The sequence below is a fragment of the Rhinolophus sinicus genome, chromosome 1 (assembly GCF_057876585.1).
Source record: "Rhinolophus sinicus isolate RSI-liver-muscle chromosome 1, RSI-T2T, whole genome shotgun sequence".
Lineage (NCBI taxonomy): Eukaryota > Metazoa > Chordata > Mammalia > Chiroptera > Rhinolophidae > Rhinolophus > Rhinolophus sinicus.
The window spans coordinates 93,787,687-93,814,606 of NC_142501.1; the positions used below are offsets into that span (position 1 = coordinate 93,787,687).

General features: G+C 53.0%; 1 protein-coding gene across 25 annotated transcripts in view; it reads right to left on the bottom strand.

Moving 5' to 3' along the window:
• MICAL3 (microtubule associated monooxygenase, calponin and LIM domain containing 3) overlaps positions 1 to 26,920 on the bottom strand; it is a 224,696-nt gene that overhangs the window by 22,539 nt on the left and 175,237 nt on the right. For 14 of the 25 annotated variants that reach the window (XM_074325093.2, XM_074325111.2, XM_074325109.2 and 11 more), the window contains 10 exons: positions 23,404 to 23,599; positions 15,110 to 15,330; positions 13,160 to 13,249; positions 11,171 to 11,308; positions 9,930 to 9,992; positions 6,490 to 6,603; positions 5,584 to 5,727; positions 5,127 to 5,209; positions 2,182 to 4,021; positions 1,588 to 1,682 (listed from right to left, as the gene is read on the bottom strand). In XM_074325093.2, coding sequence (XP_074181194.2) covers positions 1,588 to 1,682; positions 2,182 to 4,021; positions 5,127 to 5,209; positions 5,584 to 5,727; positions 6,490 to 6,603; positions 9,930 to 9,992; positions 11,171 to 11,308; positions 13,160 to 13,249; positions 15,110 to 15,330; positions 23,404 to 23,599 — 2,984 coding nt within the window. The remainder of the gene's footprint in view (positions 1 to 1,587; positions 1,683 to 2,181; positions 4,022 to 5,126; positions 5,210 to 5,583; positions 5,728 to 6,489; positions 6,604 to 9,929; positions 9,993 to 11,170; positions 11,309 to 13,159; positions 13,250 to 15,109; positions 15,331 to 23,403; positions 23,600 to 26,920) is intronic. The other 11 variants (XM_074325102.2, XM_088801932.1, XM_074325100.2 and 8 more) reach the window with 9 other exon arrangements.

Here is a 26,920-nt window from a genome sequence, read left to right on the forward strand (position 1 = left end):
CTGACCACAAAAGCAACAAGAGATGTAGGTTTGTGACCAACATGACATGAGCTGGCTGAATGTCTGCAGGTCTGCACTGAGGCAAAGTGAACCTTGGACCACACCGTCCTTCTTCCCAGGCCCCCTCAGCACCCCTGGCAGTGCCAGTCCCCAGGGTCAGGACGTGTTTAGGGACCCACATACATAAGCAGAAGGCATCTTCAGTAGGACTGACGCTGCTGTCTGGGAGAGCAACACAGGGAGCACCTGACAGGAGTGGGGGAGTGGGGATACAGGACCCCAACTGTAATTTAGTGTGGCCTGGCCAGGACGTGCGGACTCTGCACATGGCTGGTGTGGGATGGGAGGACTGGCAATCAAGGTGTCCTTCTAGGAGAATGGACAGAAAAAGATCTGGCAGGGCCAAGGGGAGGTAAACAAATCAATGAGATGAGAACTAAAAGCTTGGTTTCCTCTGGCTTGCCAAGTTGTCAAAAGAGGAACTGGACCAGCCTAGGAGGGGACTGGAAACAGGCCGCAGACACCATCTTTACTGAACAGGCACGTGCAGGACTCAGGCTCGCCATGGCCTCCCCAGAAGTCGACGGAGAGGGCAGGCTTGCATCCAAGGCCTGGGAAGCCTTGTAGAGATGGTACAGGGTGTTCTGGGAAATGTTTTCAGTCAAAAAGGGAGCTGACGGCAGCTGGGCCGTCACCTTGGACAGGAGGATGAGCGTGTGCCCCCGGCTAGACAATGGAGACGGGGTAGGAAGGCTACCCCTGAGCCTCACGCCACTGCTGCTGTCCTTTCTGGACTGCAGTCCCCACCCCACCACTGTCTCTGAGACACACATGCCCTGTGAGAACTTTCTCTTATCCCTCTCCCTCTTCCACCTTCAGTGTATCTAAACAAAGCTGCAAGAGCTCTTAAAAATCAAGAGTCTGAACAAATACCCAACAAAGGCTACTGATGAAGGAACCTTCACACTGAGGGTCTGCTTCTCAGGAGAGCTGAGTGGCCACACTGTCTCCTGAGCCTGGAGAAGGGAGAGGGGCCAAGTCAGATCCATAATGACCCATTCCGCACAGAACCCAGGCCAGTTTCCTGGTCCAGTTCTTGAATGGCAAAAATCCCCTCTACTCTACAAATGCACAAAGCAGGCAGGACGACAGGGCACCTTCCCCAGTGACTGGGTCCCTGTGCCAGTCTTTGCTGGGTACAAGCAACCTTTTGCTGCCACTCTGGGCACTGGCGTATGCTACTCCATGTGGGACTTCTGAGGACAAAAGAATGAACGGATAATGCCAGCTGCTTCCTAAACAGAGAGGAATCCTGGAGCACGGGAGATCTGTCTCCACAAGAACTGAACACAGGAACTCCTGCCATGAAAGCAATAACCTTCAGCTGCTCACTGAAAATGCCTGAGAGAAGACGCTGCCGTGTCTTCTCCCTGGATGATGCTGAAGCCCAAGGAGGGTGCCCACACCCACCCCAGTGTCGGGATTTGCTTTTCCTTCCTCCACCTCATCAAACACCGACACTCAACAGAGCACAGGAGTCAAGGTCCTCAACCCCCTGACGCCCCCCTGCTGACCGGGCCTGCATACCTCTCGCTTAGACTTCTGGGAGGCCCTCTCAAGGACATCATCACTGGAGAGGTCAGAGTCCTCGGAGAAACTCAGCTGGCGCCGGAGCTGCAGCTCTGAGGGGATGGGAAGAAGGGGCAGAGTGAAGACGTGAGCAGCCTGCCAGTACCGCAGCCTTCCCGACGGCAGTATCCACACGAGCAGCCCAGGGGCATGGGCTGTAGGTTTGACTCCTTTCTAGTTTAAGAAAGTCTTCTGCCATATTGAGTGCTCACATTCATCCAGGCAGAAGCGAACGGACACTGAAGAGATGGCACCCACAGACAGGCTGCCTGGACCTGCTGGCAGCACTGCCCTCCTCCAGGGCAGCACAAGCTCAGGTCGTGCACACACCACCCGCCTCCTTTGTCCCGCTTCAGGCTGCTTTTCAGAACTGTTCTAGGAAGTGCAGTTCGCTCTGTGAACTCACGGTGTAGTGTCCTTCTCCCTGCCCCGTCAGCTCTAAGAACCCTCTGGGTGGGGAGCAGCCCAGGGGAGGGGACTACTGGAGAAGCACACGACTGGAGGACGGACACCTCCGCTCTGCCCCAGGAGGGCCCCTGGGTGCTGACGTACCTGCTCTCACTATCGGGGACGTCCTGAGCTTGCCAGAGTCCCCGGTGGCACCACTGGAAGGGGTGCTGGAGCATGACTTGTGGTCGCCCTGCTTCTTCTTGTCCTTCTTATACCCAGAGAAGACTGACTTCCACAGTGACCTGGGCTTGGCGGCTGCTTCCCCCAGCAGGCTGGGGCTGGGCTTCTCTGAGGACCGGACCTCACTTTTGGACTTCCTCTCCTTCTTGTTTCTGCGGGGGGAGAAGAGGGACGATCTCTTCTTGCTCTTCCCACTGGAGCCCTCAGATGAGGTGACTGAGCCATCTGGGCCCCCCGAGTCCGATGGAGGGGAGAGGATCTCCTCACTAGTGGCTTCGTGCTTTAGAGTGGGCTCCCCAGGGCCTGTGTGGACCAGGTGTTTAGGGGAGTCGAGGCCGAGGGCTTTGCCCTTGGAGGGTGTTGAGGAGACTTTGCGAGAATTGCCTCCTGGGGGCCTGGAGGTCCCAGCTACCATTTCCATGTCCTTCATCCGACTCAGCTGCTTGGCCATGGCGTCTCTCAATGCCTGGCTCTTCACAGACTTCTCTCTGGCTCGCATGCGCTCCTCAGCCAGCTCCTTGGCTTCTGGAGAGACCACAGGCAGCACCCTTTTGTGCGGCTGGAGCCCACTCTCCAGAGCAGGCAACCTACCGTTCTCCTTGGCTGGGGGTGTGTGGAGGGGCTGCTCGGAGCGGGACCAGCAGGAAGGGGGTGTGAAGAACTTCTCCTGCAGACTCGCGTCCTCAGTCTTGTCATCATACGTGTCCTCCACGTCATCGGCAAAGGGGATCTCATCCACACTCTCTACAAATGACTTCCGTACCTCCTCTCGGGGGAGCTGGGCAGGCTCTCGGGGGGGCCGCATGAAGGTGGCAGGTGGGGGGGGTGGGATCACAGAGGTCTTGGGTTCGGTGTCCTTATGCTCATGTGTCTGATATGGCCTCCTGTGCAGAGTGGCGGGCTCCTCGTCCTGGGGTGGGGGCGGGGGTGGGCTCGAGGGTGGGGTGAGCATGGTGGAATCGGACGTGTTGAAGCTCTGGCTGCCCAAGGTCTTCATGTTGGAGGAGCTCCCGTGAAGGCCCAGCCCGGAGCTGCTGGACAGGTCTCTCCGCTCCTCGTGGGAGCTTTTCAGCTCTCTGTCAGACGGGGACTTGGGGGTCAGCAGGGAGGGCTGGTCACCATCTGACTTAGGCAGGCCCAGCCTCTTAGGAACGGGGGGAGGTTTTAGAAGATGGAGCCCCTCACCCTGAGGGGACTTGTCGACCAAACAGGATTTTAGGGACACTGGCTTCCAGGAAGGTGAGGGGAAGCCGTGCGCAGGTCCCTGGCTCCGCTCCACGGGTGTGAGGCCGAGGCTGCGGCGGATCTCGGCGCTCTTCATCCAGAACTCGGCCACCAGGTCGCTCCGCTTCAGGGCCTCGTCCGCAGCCAGGGCGCTGCCCAGTCTGTCCTTGGTGTCCCCTTGGTTACTCAGGGGGAGGGGCGCCAGGGGGGTGGATGTTTTGGCTGGAACAGGCTGGAAACATATCGGGGACTTGGTGGGTGATGGGACAGTGGCCTCAGAGGAAGGCTGAGGTTGGGAGCAAATGGGGAGCGGGGTGGGGCTGGGGGTGGAGGTGGCCAACGGGGACAGGCCCTGTGAACTAACTGGGGAGGCAGGTGTCACGGCCTCTGGCAGAGCCACTGGCTGTGACCGGATAGGAGAGTGCACAGCTTTCTGGCCAGAGGGACATTCTGCTATGGGGACCAGAGGCTCTGGGAATAGGCGCTCCTCGGGAGATCTCATCTTGGCAGCCACAGAGGTGAGTGGGATCCGGACCCCCTACAGGAAAGGAAGACAGATGGAAGCTGCTCAGAGGGCAGGGAGCTAACAGCCAGCAAAGATCCCTTGGGGAGCTCCCTCTCAAGGGCCTGTGCTTGCTAAAATACATGCCTCTCTCCATCCTTAAGCCATTATTCAAATGGTACAAGGAGAACCTTTCTCACTTTCTGTAATTTTTAGACCCCCGTACTTAGCTGAACAGCCTCAGCTTTCAGGGATTGGTCCATGTAAAACACACCCTACGTTCTGTGTGCACTGACGTGAGTGCTGGCCAGAAGACACTAATGGGTTCAGCTCTTACTTCCCCACCATCAGCCCCAAGAGCTCCAAGATCTCTGAGGTACGAACATGGTGACCAACAGTGTAAGAAAATTTAGAACAGTTCTTTTTTACAGTCTTGATTACAAACTGCCCTCCCCAGCAAGTTCAAAGACCCAGATCCTGCATTCTCATACCGCCCCACCCACGTGTCTCGTCAAGTTCCTCCATTTCACAGAAGAAATCACCAAATTCATCTTGCTTCTTAGAATCCCAAAGACCAAATCAAGCAGACCTGGTCTTGAGTTTGGACCTCTCTCTCTCATCTCTCCTCCAGAAAGTATCTTCCAAAACATGTTTCCTGGGACACATTGTTACAATCTATTTAGGGAGCATTCATCAATGTGTGTGTAATTCACATACCACTGGTAATCTGGATAAATGTTTTTAACTTTAAAAGTCATAGTTCATTTTAGCATAATATTAAGAAAATGCATCTGTCATATCAAACTGATGATTTTTCAAATATTATTGCTTTAACATAAAAATAAACTTATTTTTAAAGAGGTGTGGTATGTGGACATGACAATGGTGGGTGACTCGGGTTTGGGGTTGGTGCAGACCATGGTTAGGGACAAGCTGCTCAGGCCGCCTTGCCCACATGGCGAGGACTGAGCTGGACCCAAGGCCACTCTTGTTTTCAACAGCCCCTCTTAGCACAAGAAACCAAAAAACAAACAAACAAACAAAAGGCAGGGTGGGGCTCACACCCAGGGCCCTAATATGAAATCAGTATGTCTACTCAGGGTCCCGTCAGCTGTCACCCACAGTGAGCCCGAACTCTTACCTCTGCCGCGGGGCTGTGCACTGGGGGGAACAGCACAGCTTGTTCCTCAGGGGACGTGGTGGGGCTGGAGACTTTGGAGGGACCTGAAAAGAAGAGACACAGGGTTGATGACAAGAGGAAACCCACTCCCACCGAGGGCAGCTCCCCCAGCCAGTTCTGTAGCAGGTCGCACCTGCAAATGGAAAGGGAACGTGCTTCGCTGGGGCTCTGTATGTAGCCTCCGTGTGTCAGGGATGCTGGCTTTTGGCACATGTGTGGTCTGTGTCCAAAGCTTTGAGATATGGCACTTTCATGGCCCCAAAGAGCACACAAAGGGGGCTGTGGGTAAAGCCACGTGCAGCCTGTGCGCAGGGAGGGGAGGCCCCTGGAGGCTGATATACTGCTGCTCCAGGTCCTGCGCCCTTGTGTGGCTCGCAGCAGGAGTCCTGGGAGCAACTTTCCTGTGACAGGGACTGACCTCTCTCATGGCACCATGGTGTGGAAGGAGGCTGCTTCTCCTCGTTTTCTGGGACCCTCAGCAGTTCCGCTTCCACCTCGGCCTGGTGCTGCCTGCAAAGCTCCGTCTCGGCATCTGATGGGCCGTCGTCAGACCAGTGCTGATCTGGCAGAGGGAAGGTAGGACACAGAACCTGAGCGAGGCCACATTCCTTTCCAGTCTCGTGTTCCTCGGAGAACAGTACGACTGCTGCAGGTCTGAACCCGGCTCCTTGCCCCAGCTGGGCCCTGCCGGCTGGTCCCCATCCAGCTTCTGACACGCAGCCAAAGGAACATCGTCTTCTGTGACACGCTACTCTCTTTAATGCCCATGGTGCTCCACTTTCTTCTGAAATACAGCCAGGTGACACATGGCGGGCCAGGGGGTGTGCCTGTGAGGCCAGACCTTGCTTCGGGCGCCCACCGCCCCACCTGTGCTTCTCCTGTTAGCGCTTCTGGGCCCTGCCACCCACACCACAGCCGAAGCCGGTGCCCCCTCAGTGTTGCCTGGAGTGTCCCTCCCTCCCCTCTCCTAGTCTAGACCCTGCCCCTATGTCTCCCAACTAACCAAATTACAATTCTTACAATACCATCTCCTTGTATCTGGTTTTCAGAGAGCATCTACTGGATTGAAGTCTGTGTATAAAGCCTCAAATCTGCTCCGTTTCTCAACCACAATTAATGAATGCAGGGTGAAATGACACACATTCAAGTTAGTGGCAGAACAAGGACCGAACCAGGAGACCTACCAGCTGCCTCCCCTGAGTGCCCTGCTTTTGTTTAATGTGTATTGTTTTTAACTTCCCTGAGTCTAAGCACTCTTGCCTGTCCCCAGCAGGGAGCAGGGTGGTCACCACGGTGGAGGGGGAGGCTCTGGGGGTCCCCATACCATCGTCCAGCTCAGCACCAGTGTCCCCTGTGTCCCCATTCTCTGCTGCCTCCCCTTCTATCTCTGCCGGCTCCGAGTCCTCATCTTCCTCCAGGTCATTCTCATCAAATGGGACTGTAAAGCAGAAACAGTCAAAAGAAGGAAGAAAAGGAAAGACAGGAGGACAGCCAGAGGACAAACCCTGAAGTGTCTGGATTTGGACCCCCAGGTGGAGTCCGTTAGACCTGGACCCTTCCTGAACACCTGAGCCTCGCATTTCTCGACCAGCAGGCCAAGTGGAGGCAAGAATAGCTCAGGGCCAGTCGTCACTCCTCTTCTTCCAGAGGCCGCTAAGAGCCCCAGTCTGAGAAGTACAGAGGGAAACGCTGCTTTTTCAGGCCCAGGCCCAGCAGATACCCAACTGCAGAGTTAGCAGCAACAATGGCTTGTAGGTCATGTGACTGCTTCCCGTGCCACAAGCCATTCAATACAATTAGGGGGACAATTTCTAATTTCTATCAGTGATGAGAAAACGGGGGTCCAGACAGCTGAGGTAACTTTTTATGGCCACATTGCTCAACCCAGCAGTGGCAGTGTCACACACAGTTAAGTCACTGTTGGAGTGACCAACTGGACCCTCTAGGTCACTGCACCTCCTCAGCTGGCAGAGGTAGCACCATTGCCTAGGGTAATTTAGAGGAATACTTTTCTAAAGCATAATGGAGAGGGTGATGGGATATGTAAAGTTCAGTTTCCAGACTCAAGACCAGCCCTCAATGCTGCAAAATAAAGCAAAGCACGAATCAACTTCATTTCTCTTGAGTAATCAGCTCCTACACCTACACACACTCTCACACACACACACACCCCTACTCATACACACACATATACCTACACACACTCACACTCACACCTGCTTCCAACCTCTGCACACTTAGATAGAACTTACACTAACAGTTCGGAGTAAGAGAAGTCAAGAAAGCCATGAGCCCTGCTTTAAAGGTGCTGTGAAATACCAGTGTTACCCATCTGTCAGGGGTCCTGAGAGCTTCTTGTAGGTTCTAAGCGCAGCCACCTTCAAATCCTTCTTAAAGGTTTTCATTTCAGGAAAAGGGGTTATGCTCTGGCTGCATATGCAAGAGCCTGAGGATGGAAGCCCAGGAGAGGCCTGTCGGCAGAGGAACCAGCTGTGGTCAAGTTGGACAGATTTCCTACAAGGCTGAGCTGAATGCAAGAGGATAGCCACGTAACGAGCAGGTCATTCTCACAGGCCTTCTGAATCCACATCCCGGCACCATAAGGACGTACAGACCAAACATGGGAAAAACACTTTACAGTGGCCATTGAGGTCAGTGTACAGTGAAAATCAAGGGAATGCTTGCCTTTGGGGGAGGGGAGAAAGGGAAGGGACACTTTGAAGATGCTGGTAGTGTTTTATTTCTTGACCTACGTGGTAGTTATATGAATTTTTGCTTTTAATAATTCCTGAAGCTGTGCACTTATCTCATCACCCCTTGTGTATACTGAGCTTACTAAAAATAAGGTGCTGGTTCATATTCAGTTTTGGAGAACTGTCGAAAGAGGTTTGGGGTGAGTCCAGGTTCTGGGGAGAGATGGGAGAGTTCCACAACAAGTGCTAGGCTGGCAGATGGGGACGGTCATGTTCCTGTGCAACAGCACAGCAGCTCACGGAGCGGGCAATGCCCAGATGCCTTCCTATGTCAACGGCATGTGTCTGGGAAAGTACTGGCGGGAATGTACTTCCACAGGCTTAAACCTCTGTGTGGTAACATCTGTCGGTCATTCAAGGAAGTCAGTTCAACACCAGGGTGTGGGGCTCCTGAGGCACAAACAAGTCTGTGCTCCTCACACCTGAGCTTTCTGAGAGCAAGTTCATCGTGGCACCACACCCCTGCTCCCCTAGAACCTTCCTCCTTCACAGTCACCCCAACCCAGTGGGAACAGCACCTGAGCCAGCATGGCAAGGGCCCATTGTGCCACCACATGTGCTCAGATGGCTCTGTGCGAGCTGGCATCGAGGTGGCAGTTGCACTGCTGATGGCAAGTACACAGGAAGTTGGCCCAGGGCACCCGTCCGGCCAGCATGAGGACCGCTCACCGGCTGAGCTCCACCCCGGCCTGGCCCCTCACCCTCACGTGCTTCTCCTAGTTCAGAGCTTCTACTAAGTGCCGTCGGTCAGAAGGGTGAGAAGCCTACCATCCTCGTGAGCTCCCTGGGAGGAACAATTGTCACACACATCAAAACAAACAAGTGAGGATGTCAACACAGCAGCAGCCGATGCTGAAAGACAGACGCAGCCCAAGGGATGGAGTTGGGGGTTAAATCTGGGTTAGGATGGAGTGCAGGGTGCTAGAAGCGGCCACACACTATGGAAGCCAGGAATCTGTGCCACACTTAGCTCCTGGTTTAGCTCAGCTCCCAGCTGGGAAGTCCTGACACCCCAGCCTTGTCCAATCATCCTGGGGATGCAAACTAACTAGGAGAGAATGACCAGCAGCTTCTGTGCACAGAGCTGATGGCCTCTGTCCCGCACCCTGGGGCTCTGCGGGAAAGGACCTCCTGCCTGTGCTGTGTCCGTGGCCCATCAGGGCAGTGGGGTGCACTGGTAAGGGGCTGGTGGTACGATCCACGAGCTCCAATCCCGCCCATCCATAAGTAACCGCTGGGGCACTACTGCTCTTCTTCGAGTGGCATTTGGGATTGCACAGAGGCCTTTTTGGTTGTCTTATGACTGGGCTGGGAGTGGAGGTTGCACTATGACATTTAGAGGGCAGAGGCCAGGATGTCACACGCTCGCAATGGAGAGAAGCATTCTGCCCCAAATGCCAGGAGTCACCTCGTTGAAAAACGCCTCTCCAGGAAAGTTGAGGAAGGATAGCCAAGGTTCTCAGCTATCTGTCGGCCTCAGCACTTAATGAGAAACCCGCACCTTGGTCTGAAGACCCAGCTGATGCTACACATGCTTATGATCAGCCTCTCCCCCTGCTCTTAGCTGAACGACATCTGCCAACCCCCGGCTCTCCTCTTTTCACTGCTATTTCCCATAAGGCCCCCTGAGTACTGACTGCCTCTTTCTCTGACACTTTGGTAGGTTTGTGGACTATTAACTCATTTTCTCCTTTCACACTCAATTTCTCCAGAGTTTAGATCTCAATGCTAAAAATGCTGCTTCAGCTTTGGGCTTGACCCAACCTCTATTAATTAAACAAATGTCCATCTGTCCTGTCTACACTATTGCTTATCTCTGAATCGTCCCTGAAGGGCACGGGGTGCGTGTCTTGTCCATGCAGGACGGCTGCCGAGTGAGGTATGCACGTGCCCCATCCCCACCCTTGGCATGCACGAGCGGCAGGGCCAGAACTCTAGTGTTAAGGCACCAGCAGAGCTGCCGAGAGACTTGTTATGGTGAGTGGGGAGAGAAGAAACATCACCAGACTACCTCCGGAGACCGTCTCCAGCCAGGCCTGTACTGCTGCACGGCGTATGGAGGGAAGGTCAGGCACTGAATTTAAAACAGACGATAAATACAAAGTTACACAGGAATAAGCGTTCCTAGTGAGGAGAGTCAAGTCATCCCTAAAGTCCAAAACAGAAGAAAAACCGAGATGATGTTATAGCCAGAGGCTTGTCCGGCACTGACGAGGGAAACAGGCCCATTGCAAGCTTCTGTGATCAGTATTCAGGACGAGGAATGGAGAGAAAACACAGGGAGGGTCATATGGGCTTGGGCCGCAGAGCCAGCCTCATGGCACAGGCCAGTCTGATGCCCCTGGCCAGCAGGGTCTCTCGCCTCCATTCCCGCAGAGCTTCTGGGTGGACTTACATTGCTGTAAAAGTATTTAACAGAGGTTGGTCTTGCCTATAGGTGATTTGGGGCTGGGGAGGATCAAATGCCCCATCAAAGGCTGCTGCATAAAGGCAGGGACCATCTCCTTGTATACTCAGAGCCTTGTAGGGCGCGTGGCCTCAACAGGCACTGAATGGAAACATGAAGATAAGTGAACGAGAGACAAGCTGGCGGCTCCAAAGGTCTGTATGTGGAAAGTGGGTATACTGAGGTTGAAAGGTATGAGAATGGCATGGCAGCAGCCACAGACCTCCAGGCTCCATTTCTTTCTTTTATTGCTTGAATAAAAGCCAGAATAAGGTTCATCTTCATCCTGCTCTGGAACAGTCATCATGTTATCTACAACCTAGAGCTGGAAATTATGCTTCTTTAGAGGCCTCTTTACTATTATCTCCTCTTAGAACTTCTTTCCCTTCATACTATGCCCCCTTATCCCCATCCTGCTAATGCACATTCACACCCAGACACATTCCATGCGGAAAGCACCAGAACATTCTACTAAGTGGAGAAAGAGAAACCCTGCCTAGTATCATGGAGGAAAGAAAGAAAATTCTGGTTTCTCAAGACCAAGTTCATTTTACTATTTTGCGTCAGTGGAGAAGAGTCCACAACCTCTTAACCCACAGAGAACTTTACACATCCTCAGACAACAGCCCAGGGCAGTGGTCACGATTACATCAGGAACATCAGGAAAACGAAATGTTCTGTCAGCTGTTACTTTTGATCATGGATGGCTTTGACCCTAACAGAAGAGTCCTCTGCAGCAACGAGAGGGGATGCAGGGACAGAGAAACTCCCAGAGGCATCGGGACCGTGGGTCCTGCAGCAGTTACCTCCAGAAGCACAGGACTCAGAGGTCGGTGCCATTTGCTCCTCCTCCTCTTTCTCGCGCACATGCGTCCAGTGCACATCAGCCTGGATCTCCAGGGGATCGGCTGCACTTATGATCGGCTGTAGCCTCTGGCTCCCGGCTAGGTACCAGGTCAAGAAGTGAAGGAAATGAGGAAGGGAGAGTGATAGGGAGGAAGAAAAAGGAGAAAATAAAATCAAGGGAAGGAGGGAATGAAACACCACAGGAAAGAAAACAGAAAGAAAAGTTACCAGGATCAGTGTGGATTAGAAAGGCAAAAACTGAGAATGTGTGTGCGTATGTGCACGTACACACACACTCTCTCTCTCTTTCTGACTTTTACTCTTCCAACTTGACTTAGTCATTGTAAGTTTCACATACACTGTTAATTTCAACAAGAGAACCATACATTCAGCTCCAGTGCATTAAGAATTTTCCTTTCTGATGTTCTTTGCACATTAACTGCATTTGAGGGACCCAAGTGCCCAGCAAGAAAAAAAAGAACAAGTCTCAACTGGCCCCTGAGGGTCATCCCTCCAGAAGTCAGAGTACTTAGCTGTTACCAAGCACAGCGAGAGATCCCTGAAGGTGCACTCCTCCTGTCCCTTCTACTGGTGACACGGCATAGTGCTTACTGCCACCTGTCATGCTGACAGCTTCTCCTTTGAGATTTGAGCCAAATGACGAGAGAGGTCGGATGGGATAATGTCATTTTGCCATGAAACAATCAACGCACACAGGACAGAAATTTACTTTGTTGGTACTTTAGTTTTATCTTCTGCAGCTGGAGACAAAAGTCCCTCCGTAAGGCCTCATGCTGCCCGCTGGTCAAGGCAGGGACACAGCTTAGGGGGCAGGACGGAGCAGGGGAGGCCGGGCTGGGAGGAAGCAGCACTCTGCCCTATAAACCCCTAAATTTGGATAGGAGTAAGACCTTTCTGCTTTTTGTGAGGTCAAAGCCCATTTTCTTCAAACTCCATCAGTGCCCCGCTGACCCCTCTGCACGCAGGACCTGGCTTCTCAGCTAAGTGAGACCCCGCCAGTGCCCAGGGATCTGTATGCACCCTGCCCTGTGGGCTCCCTACAGCCAGTGCTTGGACCATGCCATCCAATTGGGTTAAAATAAAGGAACAGCCAGCAACTTGAGGGAGGGGACACTACAGAAGGGAGGACGGCTTTTCAGCTAAGAGCAGGTGCCACCTGATCTAAGGACTCTGGGGCTCCCAGTGGGAGCCTGCTCTCAACAGTCTAGTGGGACAATATGCTATGGCTTCATCACTGTAATGACAGCCGCTTAATTTTCAAGTGACAGGGAATGCGACATGAAAGAAAATGCCAGAAAGTGCCAATGAGATCGCCAAGCGCGGATGCAGGCACTACCACAGTTAGGTGCCGAGCCACTGCGTGCTGTAGGGTCACAGACTTCTGCCAGGCTCAGGCCTTATGGTGCTGGTGGGGCTGAGGCACAGCTGAGCCACTAAACATCTCAGGACTAAGAAACATACATCAAAGAGAAAACGTAGGGCCTTTCTTCAACTTCATGGCACCAAAGGGAAGCGAGCGAGTCCTCCCTGGATAATGCTCAGCTTCCTGTTACTGAATGGAGCTTGAGGACTCGTCTGCCAGCATGTCCTCCTTTCTCAGAGAAACGTTCACAGGCACAGTGAAGGGAGGCGCTGGCACCTGAGCCACGCAGAGCTGTGCCTGGACGTGAGGTTTTCTGCATCGGAGAAGCCGGGGCCTAACTGGACGAGGGGACCTCGCAGGGGACCTAATAAGGCTGCTTCTGGAGTCTTCTCTGATTTCCTCTTGAATCTCGGTCTCACAGAAGGCTGGGCCCAGGGATATATGCCAAAGCCTGTCAGTACAGCTCTATAAACAGATCTTTTCACGTGGGACCTGCTCTTGGAGGCAGATTTTGGATGCCTGCCAGGGAGCCAGGGTAGAAGGTGGGCAGGGGCAGAGTGGGTACCTTTACATGTACCCGAATCTTCTTCTTCTGACAGGTACTGGAGCCACTGGCCTTGCAGGAGTTCTCTGTCCCGGGGGCAATACTCCCCTTCTACAGCAGGGGGAGCCAGACACCCACAAACACAGCATCAAGAATGCCCGCGTGGGGATACAGAGAGAAAAGAGATGGAGGGAGGGAAGAGAAGAGAAAGAAGAGTTATCTTCAGCGGCACGGCATAACATCCGGTCACTGTCTACACAGGTCTCGAAGTCCACGGCCTGAGACACATGCCACAGGCCAAGAACAAGGGCCCAGGGTTTGGCCCAGTTTGTCAGCACACGTCTCTCTAGTTAGAGGCCGCTCCCTGCAGGTTTGTTCTTCCTACCAGGTCCGGGGTCCAGGAAATTAAGGCTGCATGAAGGAAGGCGGGACTAAACTCTCCTGAAAGGAAACAGGCTGTGACCTTAAGCCATGTCAGGGGATAGAAGCCATGGAGCATATTAATCGTCAGATGGAGATGATGACGTGTGGAATGATACAAACTAAGTACCTTTCCTTGAAAGAGCTGTGAACATGCTCAGCCCCCTAACTGGCAGGCACACAGGGGCAGCTCTGGTCAGCTGAGGTGCGGCAGACACAGCACATGGAGAAAAGAACCCAACACCAGCTTCCGGCCAAGGGCCTGCCTCCTTCTTGCACATAAAACAGTAAGGAGGGAGGGGCAGGCACCCAGAACCGCCTCAGGCTCCCCCCCAGCCCGCACCTTTGGAGGGAAGAGTACAGGAGAACCAGGTGTGGAGATGCTCCTTAGGGAGCCACAGGAAGTGCCCTGCCTGACTGGTCATGCCATGTGGGCACCTCAGGGTCAGGAGGACCATGTCTTGCTTCTTGCCGGCTCTGCCACATCAGGCCGGTGTGTTAGAGCCACATGGCTGTCGGACACCAGCTCAGTGACACGCACCCTGGCTGGCAGGGCTCTGCATCCGGCCCACCCTCGGCCTTGCTGTGCCAGAGAAAGCAGACCCTGGATGTGCTGGGCAACCGCGTGCATCTAACTCCAGGAAGACCAGACAAGCATAGGGAGCAGCAGCCCACCGACTGCCAGCTCTGCGTGGCCCGAATGTCCAGAACTGACCGCTCCTTGACCGGATGGGAGGAGCTGGGCGTAAGTGTGTGTCCTCCTCTTCCACTCCCTGCGCCCTGGAGAGGGAGCGCACAGTGAATGGACAGAGCACTGTCCTCAGTGGATTCGGGTCTCCACTGCTGGTTTCTTCTTTACCACCACCCAGACCTCTGTGCAGTCAGGACGGGGAAAGAATGACCCTGACTGTTCCATAGGCAAGAAAAGGAGGCCCTGCAAGTTCTTCCTCATTCACTCAAGGACACACAGGCAGAGACAGGGACAGAGTTGAAACATCTTGAGTCCAAAGCGACAGAACATTGCAGAGCCAACCAGATGGACCCAACATTGGAACTGGTGCCCCCTCTGGTACAAATGTGCTGCTTGTTTCACATCCCTGCCTGGACCCAGCCCAGTGGGCACCTGGCTCAGCTCCCTCCTCAGTGACAATGGCTCTGAACGAATGTGAGATTCAATGCTCTGCAGCATCTGATATTTAGGACCAGGAGTCAGGGACTCCTCTAGAAAACTAAATTCCCTTTCTTTACTAAAATAAATTTCATTAACTGAAACTGAAGGGGAAAAAGGAGAAAGGGACAAGGAGAATGAGGCACCTCGTCTGGATGAAGTCCTTGCACTGGACCCTGCCCTGCACTTCCAATTTCAACTCAGACGTGCACACGGACGGCACTTCTGCTGTGGACGGTGTGCTGTGCCCTGTGTCCAAGGTCAGGGAGGTGGGAAGGACGTGTGTGTGGCTGTGCGGGGTATGACCACAGGACCCCAGCCAGAGACCTCTTACCCTCAGGCCCGGACAGGGTCTGAGGCAGAAGAAGGGGCTGCTTTCTGACCTTCACTGGACTCTTCCTCCTCTTCATCTTCGTCCTCGTCATCCTCGTCCTCCTCGTCCTCCTCCTTGTCCCCAAGCTCGTAGCTCTCCAAGGCCTCCAGCTCCCCTTCACTCTTTCCTTTCAGAAGAGCATGAATCCGCACAGCCTCCTTCCAAGGAACGCCACCCAGGTCTGAGGTGGGCAGGGGAGGCTCCTCCTCCTCCATCTCGGACTCAGAACTGCTGTGAAGAAAAAGCACACAGCCAAAGTGAGGGAATGACAAAACCGAGAAGGGGGAGGTGAAAGCCACAACCAGAGGCAAAGCACCTGCTGGGCGGGAAGGGAGGCCTCGTCGGAAGGGCCACCCTGCCTCCCTGCCCACATCAGGCACACGAGGGTACAGGAGGAGAGGGAACAAGGGGCAAGCTGGCCTGCACACGTGCGAGCGCACGCAAGCAGTGGCCCAGTCTGCTGGGTACTCTGTTCAGAGGCCAGTCTCAGAGGCCCTCAGAGCATGGGGTGTGAACCCCTTCTGATACAAACTCATGACCCAGGGGATCAGGAGTGGAGAGGAAGTCTCCTTCCATTGTGCTCCACTATTTGGTTTGAGGAACTCAATTCTACTTGACTCAGGTGGTCGGAGGGCTGTCGTGAGGGCCATGCCAGGGAAGGGGTAGCGGCTGCAAGGCGCCCAAGTGGAATCTTAATTGCAGATGTGCTGGAGGAGGGGCAGCACACTGCTCCAGTGTTCCTTGAGTGCCCACGATCTGCTACACCTTGAGCTGGACACTGCGGGGAGCACACAGGTAGCGTGGCAGCAGAGGCCCCGCTCACTGCACAGGACAGTGTGGGAACTGTGGGGACACGGTGGCAACACCCCCACCCTGGGCACTGCTTTTTACAAGCGGCTGCATTGCCACCACAGCTCCCTTCACAGCACACAGTCTGGCTCACTTTCAAATGGCGGCAGCATGACGTGTGAGAAGACACCTGCCATGACTTGCACGAGCCCTGAACGGGATGCCTGCGCTCTAGGCCACCCTGCCCTCCCTGCTCTGCCAAGAAGCGGTACAACAGGCAGCACATGGATGAAAAACCTCACCACTCAATACCACCGTGGGGTCCAGGTGGAGGACGGACAGCCAGCGTCACAGTGAGCAGAGCAGCTTCTGGGAGCCACTCCATGAGCGGATAACTGCCAGTCTCCTTCAGGACAGGCTTTGCCTCCAATGAGGAAAGGAGCTGACTAGGCTTCACAGTGAAGCGAGGCCCAGCCTCTGGACGACGAGCCCCACACCCCAGCAGCATCAGGCCTGGCGAGAGGCTGGCTGACTTCCTGTGAGGGGGCGTGCTCCCCCCTCCTCAGAGTGGGGCCATGTGTGACAGCGAGCCAGTGAGCACTGTGGTGAGGACGTGCCACCCACTGCACGTGTAGTAAAGAACTTAGCCTGCTCTGAGAGGCCTGGCTACTGTCCTCGGCTCCTGGGAGGTGAGCTTGGAACGCCCTGCCTGCTGGGAAAGTATTTCACTGGGGCCTTACATCATGGTGGACAGTCTAATAATGTGATTTAGGGTGAGGGCTGGCCATATCAGAGACACCCATGATTTAGGGTGGCGGCTTTGGGTCATGCAGTGTCAGGTGACCTGGAGACCAACCACAACCACATGGGCGGTCGATTAGTCAATCATTCGCTGCCGAGGTATCAAGCCCAAAGAAAAACTCTCAACAGCAAGGCTTGGTGACCATTCTGCGGGGGTACCGTCACACACCCAAACCAAGAAGGTGCCCCTGTCCTAACTCCATGAGGAGAGGACCTGGCAGCTCTGCAGCTGCCCATCCTCGGGCTCTGCCCGAGGCGCTTCCTTTGGCTGATTTCAGTCGTTACCCTCTCCCATAATTAAAGCATAAACACGGGCATTCCCCTTTCTGTTGGGTTCTGTCTTCCAAATTATCAAGGCTGACGGTGGCTTTGGGAACTCTCCCACGGCAGCTGGGTCAGAAGTGAGGGCAGCCTGGTGGGCTGCATTCCTTCGGCTTTTCAGGTGGCTGGGTCCTCACAGGGCCATGCTGATTATTTATGCTCTCCCAGCCTCAGTGTCTTCATGGGTGACAGGGCAATGTTAATACCTGCCTTGCAGGCAGTTGTGAAGAGTAGAGATTTTACTGATTTTCAAGGTGCTTGTGTTACACCCTGGAACTCGAGCCATTCACTTGTTTACTCATCTACACATTTGTTCCTTCGACGAACATTGTGAGTGCCTACCGAAGCTCAGCCAGGGACACAGAAATAAACGGAGCCAGCTCCTTACTGTACCCAGCTCGTCTGGTGAATTCTACTCATTCATTCACCCAACTAAGATTTACTGAGTGTCTTCTATTTACCATGCACCTTCCTAGACATTGCAGGCAACTCAAAGTAACAGAAAAGATCCTCATTCCCTAGGGGACATAAGACGCAAACATGTCATGACAGAATACGGCACAACATGACTGCTGGGATGGAGAGTTGGGAGGAAGCAATTTAAAGCAGGCAAACAAGAATCCGGGCCACAGGAAGTTGGGCATCTAGATTTTGACTATTTTTCAGTGTTTACTTAGGGATTACTTTGCCTTACCTGTATGTTTCCATTTGTTTACTTTCTTATTAATTAACAACAATGGGTAATTTATGTTATTTAACACCTTTCAAACATGAGGTAAGGATAAGAATGCTCCTATGCTCATCTTATGTCTTAGGTGGGCAGAGAGAGGGCCGGCTTGTCCTCTTGCACGGCTGAGCTCAGGCTGCCCAGTGATCCTCAGGCAGCTGGGGTGCATGGCAGCTTCCTGGGGCCTCAGTGCAGCCCTGCCCTGTTCTGTGCTACCTCATGAGATGGCCACCCTTCACATACTAAGGGTAACGAGGCCCTGTGTACAGATCTGACAGCCACACTGGCTAGTTTTGTGACAGCTCAAGGACCATGGGAGAATAGCAAGTGACGCACAGAGTACAAAAATAGGGTGGAAAGGTCAACCCTTGCCTCTCCTCCTAAGCAGCAAGCTGTCAGGCCATTTCTGAGAGGCTGTGCTGCATGCACGTGGAGATCTGAGACGGGCAAACAGGGCTCCCTCCCTCTGTGGAGGACAGAGAGAGATCGGCAGGGGCTGCCAACTGTCCCTTTTCAGGCCAGCACTCCACGGTACCTTGGAGCAACGCTCTGGGTCTGGCCCGGCTCCTCATGTCACGTAAGACCCGCAGTGTAAGCTCAGTACCAAAGCTCGTTTGCCATCCTCGCCTGCTCCCGGCACCTGAATTTCTGGGTCTGGCCTTTGAAGAGGTTGGAATGTGCAGGGGACACCGCTACCCCACCCTCAGACTACAGCCTGGAAAGTTTAAGTGCAGAGAATCACTAGACCAGAGCAAAATGCAATACAGACGACCAGATCCCTCTGCCTTTCAGGGAGGATGAGTGACCGCTCAGGACACAGCCTCGGAGGAGAGATGAGGGCCAGGCATTCGGGTCAGCTCTCCGCCAAGCAGGTGGCTATCTGGGCATCTGTAACAATACGCTGTGCCAGGTGACTGCTTGGTCTAGGCTGGCCTCCCGGGACCGCACTGTCTCTGAGAGCAGGGCCAGGTCTGCTCTTCTCACTGTGGTGCTTGTCACGAGCCCAGCACAGCCAAGACGGGCATGGATGTACAGGGAGCACCCCAGGGAAAGCCAATGCAGCAACATGGCAGAGGTACCATGTCCACGTTCACAGCGTCAGACATGGAACGTCTGAAGCCTCTCGGCAGAGCATCCGTCAGAAGGAGCTGCCCCTTTCAGTCAGAATAACGTCTAGCATAAGTTATCTGTGCTACAATTTACACCCACTCACTCATCTTGAAGCACCTTCCCTGAGTCTCCTCTCAGGTGTTGCCCTCTTATTGAGGCCATAACAGGACCTGGTGGGAGGAAGCAGAACCAGGGGCACACGGCCTGGTTCTAGTGGGACAGGCTTGCTCCCGACTTCAGTGGGCTAAGCAGAGATCCTGCTGGGCCAGGAGCGGCAGGTCCCAGGACGATGAGCACAGTGCTGGGTAACCCCATGGCACAGGCACGGCTCGCGGATTAGCTTACTAGCTGCACTATGACTAAGGCACAGCCACGATGACTTCCCTGCTTCACAAACGGGAAAACTGAAGCTGGAGGCTGGGCCACCCGTGTGAGAAGTCAGGACTGCCCAGCGTCCACACCATACCCTGCTGCACCCCATGCAGTGGTTTAGAATCCAAGCGCCCTTCGGTTCCTAGCAGCTGTCAGAGTGACAGCCCAGGAGGAAGACCACGAATGGGCGCCTGGCTGCGTGCGTCCAGCCTCAAAGTGGAGACCGGGAATTTGGGCAGGCCTTGTATGAGCGAGGCAGGCTGTTGCACAGAATCCACGTGAAGTTCTTGGAGGTTTGCAAGGGAAAATGGGGAATCACAGCTTTCACTTTTAAATTAACCCACTCATAGTCAGAGAGTCTGTGCAATATTCTGTCATACAGGGCCTGCCCAAATTCCCGGTCTCCACTTTGAGGCTGGACGCACGCAGCCAGGCGCCCATTCGTGGTCTTCCTCCTGCAGCGAATGATTGACCAATTGATTGCCCATGTGGTTGTGGTTGGTCTCCAGGTCACCTGACACTGCATGACCCAAAGCCGCCACCCTAAATCATGGGTGTCTCTGATATGGCCAGCCCTCACCCTAAATCACATTATTAGACTGTCCACCATGACATAAGGCCCCAGTGAAATACTTTCCCAGCAGGCAGGGCATTCCAAGCTCACCTCCCAGAAGCCAAGGACAGTCAGGAATTCACACTTGTTTACAGTCAGCCTCGAAGGAGGGGCTTTTCATCGCGGTGTTACCTGATGGGGGGCACGGCCCCTCTGTGCCGGCCTGTCCCCAACTTCTGGGGCATGCGCTCTGGAAAGCACACTTGTTTGCTCCAGCTCTCAATGACTAATTGTCCAGAGCCAGGATGTGTAAACACTACAGGACTTCAGCAGATGGGCACTGCACAAGCCATGGCCCTCACCTGGGGCCAAGTCTTTCAGATGGGCAGTCAGGGAAAAACACAACTAAAACCACAAAGCCAGTTTTCTATTGTCTTCGGGCACCTGGTCTCTCCCAGAGAAAATAAAAGTACTGTTTCCAGGTTCTCTTTGGGAAGATGCTCCCGGTTCCCTATTCCAAGGAGGGAGGGGTCATGAGCTGATGATGCCTGTGCCAGAGTGTCCACCTGTGTGAACTACCCATGAAGCCGATGGTAAGAATCACATCATGTCTGTTAACAACAGGTATTCCTGGCCTCCACCCCAAAGCCGCTGCCTCAGCTACTCCAGGGGAGGGCCCGGGGATCATCTTTTTACCTCGTGTCCCAGGTGGTGTTTTCATCAGGGAAGCAGTGGCTCTCAAAGTGTGGTCTCCAGGCCACAGCATCACTGGGAACGTTCTAGAAATGCAAATCTTGGGCTCTAGCCCACACTGACAGAGTCAGAAACTGCCCAGCAACCTGGGCTTTAATGAGCCCTCAGGGCGATTCCGGTGCAAGTAAAGCGTAATTAGCACTTCCCCATGGAAAGGTGATTTGGGGCCAGACCCAGTTGCTGGCACTTGAACCACCCGTGTAAGGAAAGTGGTACAAGACCCTGCCCTGCCCCTCCTGTGCCCAGAGCTGGGCAGAGCAGTGACAAAGTGCTCACTGGGCACCGGATACTGCTGGCTGCTGTTTCACTGAGTCCTCATTACCAGCCTGAGCTAGTGTCCTTTGCGGGCAAGGAAACCGAGGCACAGAGGTTAAGGAACTTGCCGATAACTAGCAGGCATAGAGCTAGGCTTCAAGCCAGGTTTGTTTCACTCCAAAGTCACGTTCTGACACATCACACTGCACTGCCCCCCTGCAGCAGACACCTAACTTAAGAGCTCTTTAAACTCACCAGAAGTGAGATTCTGGGTTGAACTGGTTAATTCCTTAAAACTCTGTCATTTCTCATCATCAAGTTTAACACCTCCTCAAGGAAGGACTAAGGGCTGAAAATGCCTAACTCTCCTTGGTGCTGTAGGGAAGGTGGAAAAAACATGGGACACACTTCCTGCATCTCACCTTTCTTGCGGGAAGTAAGACAAAACCCCTAGCTCCTTACTTTGATTGCTTCACCTTCAAGAGACTGTTTTTCATTCTGCATAGCAGCTAATGCTAGTTGTTTCTTCTTTTACGCTTTTCAGCTTGCATTTAAGTAAGATGGAGGCATTTATTGCAACTGTTGAATGCTAATTTATTTCATACTCTTCTGTTCTGCCCTTCCTGTCATACCTTGCTCTAAAATGCTATGAGTTAGCCTTCTAGGAATGCCCTGTCTATCTTATGTCAATTGCTGCCCCATTATCTTCCCGTTTACAAATCACAGTGGAGTTGTTCCTGCAGGCCAGTGGGCTGACCCACTGGACCTGCGGCCAAGTCTCTAGCTCTGCTTTGACAACAGACCTCCCGCACCACCCACCACAGAGAGGACACAGTAGGGAGTGCTGTGTCTCTTCGGTACACATGCAGAATCACGTGACAACAACGTCAAGGGGAGGCTGTCCCCGCAATGCATGGACAAGCTGTCCAGGAGGCCAGCCTGGGAGCAGTCCAGCAGAGCGTGCCTGACACCAGCGCTGGGCCGAAGTGACTGCCCAGCAAACACCCTCTGAAAAGCATTCTTGGAACTTAAAAAAAAAGCTGTTTTCTTTAACCTCACACATTCCCTTCCTCATGGCTACAAAGCAGTGTCCAGAGTGTGACCCAAATGCTCTCATGCCAATCCAAGGCCCCTACCTGTCTGGTGCTACAGCACGTGCTCCCACCGTGGAAGCTTTGCAGGGCAGTCTGGCTAATACTGATCTCAATCCATCTTTCTATCTTGTACGCTTTCTTTTTTATGTCTTAAAAAAGATGCTCTCTTCTACGTATATTGTTTCTCCATCTCCTTGATAATCTCCCGTCGAGCACTTTGGATCCTTTTGTACTGACAATGGCAGGTCTGGGCAGGTAATAAGAATGAGTCCTGGGGTGAAGGCAGCAGACTCAGGGGGTCTTTTGAGCATGCATGTCCCCCAAAGGCCTCACTTAGTTCAACGTAATTAAAACACGGGGCCTGGCCAAGCAGAAAGCCCCTCGCTGATGTGTGTGGCCCCTGGGACACAGGTATTCTGCTCCTCTCTTAACACATAGGGTAAGAAAGAAGCCCAGAGAGGTGAGGTAGCTTCCCCAAGACAGTACAGTGAAAGGGTGGTTAAGTCGTAACAGGAGCCTCTATTCTGATTCCGGGTCACCTCCCTCTCGGCACACGGCTTCAGGTCCACTGCTGTCCCTGGGTGGGGGTCTCTCCCCTCCACTGAGCTTGTAAACAACAACCCGAGGGCAGCATCGATGACTGCTATTTTTTTTCTGTGACCTTTTCAATGAATAGCAAAGTGTGAAGGCCATAGTAGGTGTTCAATAAATACAGAAGCTCTGAATTAAGTCAAATGGATTGTGACCCCTACTGGCTAACCAGATGAAGGGATGAGAGCCTCAATGGAACAGGGGTGGGGGGATCACCAGGCAACAGGAAACCAGGAGAATCCTGGACGTGCACCTGGAAAACCCGAGTCTGACCTTAGCCCACCCTTGACCCTAACCTCAGTCAGCATCAGTATCTTTGCCTGTGAGGTGACAAGGTATCTGTTCGTGTCTACTTCACAGGATTCCCGAGACGGCACGTGGGGCGAAGGAGAGGGAAGTCCTCTGTAAACGGCCCGGCAGCGTGCGAAGTGGTAACAAAGGCAGCCACCACCTGCAGGCGTGGACGGTGCTGAGCTCAGGCAGGCCTTGGACACAGCGCAGCTGGGTGCTGACCACTGCTATAAAGCCAGAATCGCAATAAAGCCAGGCCTCCTTTTGTTGCTGGTGGAGGGTGTTGCCTTCAACTTATAAAAATCACAGCATCTGTGAAGCGCAGTAAACCAAGGTGTGCCTGTACCATTTTAAACACTATACATATTTAACCCTCACACCAATCCTGCGAGGAAGGTACTAACACCACCCTCATTTCACAGATGAGGAAACAGAGGCATAGAGAGGTGGCATAACTTGCCCAGTGTCACACAGCCAGTAGGTGGCAAGGCCAATATTCCAGCCCAGGTAGTCGGGCTCAGATCCCATGCTGCTGGCAGGCGCTATGCTGCCTTCCCGAGTGGGCCAGCATGTTTATCTAGGGAAGAGGCTGCGGGGAAAGCCACGGGCACACACAGGAGGGGCTGAGCCCGGCCAGTGTGGCCAACCTGCTGGCGGCGTCCTCCTCGGTGCCCTTGTCCAGCACGCTGCTCAGGTTGTGCTCGGCCTGCGTCTCCTCAGGCACCTCCTGCAGCCCCTCGGCCTGCCTCACGGACAGGCGGTAGTTCTCCAGCTCAATCCTCTCAGGCGTGCCCCGCAGTCTCTTGGCAATGCTGGGCTCCTCCAGGCCGTTCACACTGGAACCTGCATGACAAGCACAGAAGCAACACTCTATGACAAACGACAGGAACTGAATACACGCAGGTACAATGAAGAAGCTGAGGGAGGGAGGAGGCACCTGCAGAGGCTGTCTAAGCCCCCATGGCAGCCACCATTCGTTTCAGTGAAAGGGGGAACAGCCCTCCCATGAAGGCCAGGGGAGACTGAAAGTCAACAAGGTAACAGATTTGAGAGGCCAGGAGACGACGCTGGTGTGAGAGGCAGACCTTCACTAAATAGGAGAAGCAACGAGACTGCATATCAGCCCATGGGGGCTGCTCCTGCCCTTCATTATCCCCAAGCCCTCAGCACAGCCAACGGTGGTGGTGCCCAGGTGGGGCAAGAGGGCCTTGGCCAGGATCCTGAGGAAGCTCTTCTCATTGGAATCAAGCTCCTTAAAGCAGCTTTCGTCAAAAAAGACGAGTCCTTCCAGCTGTTCCCCCACCTCGGTCCAGGATCTAATCAAGGTCCCTGTACTACATCCAGCTGGTCCACTTTGGTGCCTAGGCCAGCTGTTTTGCTGACCTCCTGCCATGTGGGTTGGTCACTCTTCCTGATTAGATTCCAGTAAACACCTGTTTAACAAGAACACTCGTGGGGATGCTGTGCCCCCACACTGTGCCTGGTCAGGAGCAGTCAGGCTACCTCTTTCCTGGTGACACAGGTTCAACTGCTGGGTTAAAGTGGTGCCCAGCCATCTCTGTTGTAAAGAGACACGTGCCCCTTCATAACTGATAAGTAGTCTGTGGGGTGATACATACAAACATGGAACTACCCTGCTCCCACCATCCTTTCATCCAGTGGGTTTAGTATCCATTTGTGATCTCTGCCTGAGTCAATTATTACACTGGGAGTCGCCAAACAGTCATTTTAAACACCCTATCATTCCTTCTCCACTATCACTTTTTTGTAAAGAACTTTCCCCATTTCTCTTTATTTTTTCGAGTACTACTGTGAGCTCAGGGCTTCTGAAAATCTTAGATGTTGTATCTGACTATGATATTTCCTAGTGTCCTTCAACCCAGGACAGTATCTCTGTCTTCCTCTATTTTTCTGATGTACCTTATTATCCCCCCACCCCCCTTTTTTCTTTATTTATTCTCAAATGTGTATGATGTAGTACACAGGTGCAGGGTCAGAAAAGTGCAGGCTAGACACCTGCGCCCACCAGCGCCAGGCTATGGGATCTCAGGAAAATCATGGAAGTGGTGAGTGCGTTCGCTGGTCTATAAATGAGGATGACGCCCACTCCCAGGGTTACTGTGAACATGGAATGAAATGACACACACATACATGTGTGTGAGTGTGTGTGTGTGTGTGTGAGTGTGTGTGAGTATGTGTGTGTGTGTGTGTGTGTGTGCCAACGCTGTGCCCGCCACACATTATCTTCCTCTTCTGCTTAGGCCTAGGGCATGGGCAGGATTCAGCAAATATGGTTAAGCGATGTATCTGATGTCCAGTAACGTTTTTACCACCGGTTGGGTACATTCTTGTGTACGTGTGTTGTATCATTTGGATTGTAAACAACAGTTACTTGATGAAGAAAGATGGGAGGAGTTCTGGGCAGGAGGAGCAGTGTCAGCTAAGGAGCGGCGACACGGACTGGCGGTGTGCATGACTACATGGTCAATGGGAGTGACTTGAAGTGGTGAGACAAGGCAGAAACGGACGTGGGAGCAGGTCACGAATGGCCTTCCAGCCTGGCCAGGGAAAGTCCCTGACTTCTGTAACGTTCTAAGCTCTAAGAGATCACAGTGGGTTTCGGCAGGCAACGCCATGCCACCCAGTGTCAGGTAACAAGTGGTGTATGCGGTAAAGCCGAGAACCTGCAGAGTGAAGGATCAAAGAAAAGGAGTAAGAGAGTGACTTCGTCATTTTTGTGACATGACGAGTTGTGCAGAACATGGTCTGGAAGCCTGGCACTTGTGCTGTACAACGTTCTGAACCTCTTTGTAACATCATTGGAAAGAACTTTCTATAAAGCCAGGTACTCACAGAATGAAGTCTTTGTGCATCTGCCGAATTACTGGGATCTTTCAAATTCACTAGAGAAGCTTCACTGGAAAGCAAGACCCAGGGCACGTTCATTTAGAAATTCAGGTTGACATATAACCATGGGGTCCGGGCACGAATCCATGGGCTTGCTGTGCCCTGTGCCCACTGTCCTCGGCCCTGCACCCGTGGGAATGTCACTATAAACATCCCTAGTCAATTCTTCAATACGGAGCTCAGGGCCCTACAGTGTAGGCTTCGATGCTAGACTAAAGCATCTGGAAGAGCAGGAAGTATGTGGACTCCAGTAAGAGCAAAACAGAGGACGGAGCACAGCAGGTTGGTGAAGACTGGACATTCTCCAGCAAACCTGCCCGCCAGGCCCTTGGAAGCACAGGCACGCACTGCCGGTCCGCCATTTCCAAATGCCGGGCTTCCGGCCGTCGCTCTTTCTCCTCATCAAAACCCAATGTGATAACGATAAGAAGGCTAAGGATGCCCTGACTCTAACACCCCTTGAGTCTTTCCTTCCCGTCACATATTTTTTGACAACTGTGCTAAATAGAAAGCAGATGAGAAAGACATATTAAGTTGGTACGAAAGTAATTGTGGTTTAAAAGGTTAAAAAACTGCAAAAACTGCAATTACTTTTGCACCAACCCAAGAAATGTGAAGAACTACTCAAGTATAAAGCTTTGGGGAGCTCCAAAAATATGGAATAAAACCAAAAAGTGTTTCTTTTGGATGGGAGAAGAACATTAGAATAAAAACTATCACTTCAGTGGGGAACAAACAACTAACCTCATCAATTCAGATCCAAGCAATTTCATGGGAGAATAAAGAAACACACTCAGGTAGGAAAACACTCAGAAGTGATGTCTGTTTTCAGTGGGTAATGCACTGTTTGCCAGGAATTTGACCAGAACCTTGGTAAACCAAGCAGATTAAAACACTCTACTCTTAAGGAGCTGCAGGGTAGTCGTGGGAAAGACAGCCCTGTACAGGAGTCACTTCAGTACGATGTGTTAATAACTGTGACTCACACACACATGTGATTTGAGGAGTACATAAAAAGGACACTTCAGCCCACCCAGGGATTCAAGGAAGGTATACCGGAGGAATATGGAGCTAGCGTGTACAGCTGAAAAAAAAAAAAAATTCTGTGAGGTGGGTAATAGTTGGCACACGACGTAACTGAAGTGCAGAGGCATTAAGTAAGCTGCCAGGCCACAGAGCTAGTAAGCCATGGAGCCAAGACCCAACTCTGAGGAGGGCAGCATTGAATCAGAAGACTGCCATCTGTCCCTTGACTTG